At 37.9% G+C, this 2,329-nt stretch overlaps 1 protein-coding gene across 1 annotated transcript; it reads right to left on the reverse strand.

The window, feature by feature from the left end:
- Nucleotides 1-1,747: 1,747 nt before the first annotated feature.
- Nucleotides 1,748-2,098, reverse strand: LOC122028614 (auxin-responsive protein SAUR71-like). Its single transcript, XM_042587457.1, has one exon. The coding sequence runs from the start codon at nt 2,075-2,077 to the stop codon at nt 1,820-1,822; it is 258 nt and encodes an 85-aa protein (XP_042443391.1). The 5' UTR covers nt 2,078-2,098; the 3' UTR covers nt 1,748-1,819.
- Nucleotides 2,099-2,329: the final 231 nt, after the last annotated feature.

The raw sequence follows: 2,329 nt of genomic DNA on the forward strand, positions 1-2,329 counted from the left end.
TTCTCAATTGCATCTTCACTATCTTATATTTTCTCAAGGTTAATTTTTATCAATTCAACGTCTTCAACACCATCAAGAACTACCTTGTCAATCTCATCAACATCATACATTGGATCATCAAATATTTTAATATTGTCATTGTCTTCGCTGTCTCATGCTATCAGACGATCAGTAGAGTAGGACTGTTGTACTCGACGTTGTCGAGGTTTGCATTCTCATTCACTTTATCATATGATTGTTTAGCACTTGATAAGTTCGAGCTTAAATAGTCTTTCATAGGACAATTAATAGTCTGAACATCAACAATAGATTTATCTAATTTTATCAGTTAATCCTTAGAAATCAATAAACTCTCACGAACGATTAAAGTCTTAGGGTCATCACCATAAAGTACCTCAACAACTTTTTCCTCTAAATCATCTTCGAATCCATTAAGATCATCTTGGGCATCGAAGGTATCGTCTTCCATGGCAAAATCTAATCATCCTTGGAACAAAGTTTGAGTATACCTAAAAGGAAGAAAGTGATCTTTCATCTTTTTCTTCATCTTCTCCCAATCCTTGATCTTGGTTTTACCCTGTCTGTCTCTTGAGCACCTCAAGTGCTCTCACCATATCGATGCTCGACCCTTGAGTTTGATGGCAATCAACTTCACATTCATCCGATCCAGAACTTGCTTATAGTTGAAGATCCGCTCCATTTTGTTGATCAAATCAACAAAATTCTTTGTCTATGACGTACCAAACAATTTAAGTAGATCAGCTTGACATCCGAGGTCTCCATGTCGATCCTCTCGACCACGTAACTCACAATCTTCAAGATTTTGTATCTTGCCCCCAGAGCGTAACGCAGACGGTGGGTGAATGATATTTCTGACATAATGGCCAGAGTTCGATTCTCAGGAACTGACGACCTAGGACCCCACCTGCGTCTATGGCCTGTGTACCTACATGTACCTCTCTCCATATCCGTGGGGTCGGTACTAGGGGGGATGCTAAGGTATCAGATCTACTTTTTCGAGATTTTGTATCTCTAGACGTTGGGTTAAACCTCAATCTTGTCCTAGGCGCTACTACCATGGTGTGAGGTTTCCTCAGTTGGAACTTGCCTTACACGACTATGATCATGACTACGATCATGATCATGACCACCTTCCATTGGATCTGACGCTTGACTTCCTCATTCGAAACTTGCTAGTTCTGATACCAATTGATTTCAAGCAAGATAGCGATTATCCTGCATGAGGAGGGGTTTGAGGAGAAAGCGATAACCATTGTCTTACAGATTTTTTTTTTTTTTAAAAATGGAAATTTATTTAATAATTGAGAATTATCATTCAAACGGTTAAACACATGTTTACATAGACTCTAACTCTTAAAATAAAAGAAAGAAAATAAATCCCAATATATATACCTCAATTCCTAACTTATAAAGATAGGAAATGAGTCTTAATAAAAAGAAAAAAAACATACAATTCTAAAATATCTAAACAGTCTCAAAATATAAAATAAAAAAATAAAAATCACAAAAAAAACTAAAAATAAAAATAAAAATTACTAAAACTAATAATAATCTTATAATTCTCCTGTATCAACAGGATAGCTCGTTGTGATTCAAACCTAAGACCCATTAAAATAACTTCTCATCTGAGGAGCAACTCAGCTATCCCATAGGGGCACCACAGGAAAGACACTGGCTTACATTTATGGGTGCATATATCCCTTAAAAGAAAAAAAATAAATATATATTTGAGCTTTTTTATATGAATTCCATTTGTTTACTCTATTGCAGCCGATACAATTTGAAGAAAATAAATAAATTAAAATTGTGAGACGAGTCTGTGTATCACGCAACAGTTGCACTTGGAGTAGATGGCTTCCAACATTCGCCGGAAATGATCAACGTCGCAGGGGATACGAAGAACTCCCCGGTGGCCAAGGCCGAACTCCTGCGCCGCCAGCTCCAGCAGCGTCACCATGCACGGGTCCTTGAACGCCCTCACGTGCACGTCGAACTTCTCCAGCGCCCCATCCTCCTTCCCCACCAGAACCGGCACGTGACCCCTCACAACCTTCATCTCCTCCTCCGATATTCTCGATCGCCCTCCTCCTCAGTTGAATTCACTTCACTGCCTATCTACATATATAATGCATCAATTAATTATAGACAAGGCATGCGGTTGTGCTTTCTTGACCAACTAATTAATTAAATTCCTGAAGATTAGAATTAGATTGACCTTCATTAACACGGAATCTAATTCTTTTTTATCTTGAGATGGAGATACTGTCATATCTACATGTATTTATGCATTGTTGATCGTTTTTGACAA

Source organism: Zingiber officinale, chromosome 10B, assembly GCF_018446385.1.
Source record: "Zingiber officinale cultivar Zhangliang chromosome 10B, Zo_v1.1, whole genome shotgun sequence".
NCBI lineage: Eukaryota > Viridiplantae > Streptophyta > Magnoliopsida > Zingiberales > Zingiberaceae > Zingiber > Zingiber officinale.

What these genes read in the sequence shown, in the direction of transcription:
- LOC122028614 (XM_042587457.1), bottom strand. Translation starts at nt 2,077, where the DNA reads ATGAAGGTTGTGAGGGGTCACGTGCCGGTTCTGGTGGGGAAGGAGGAT.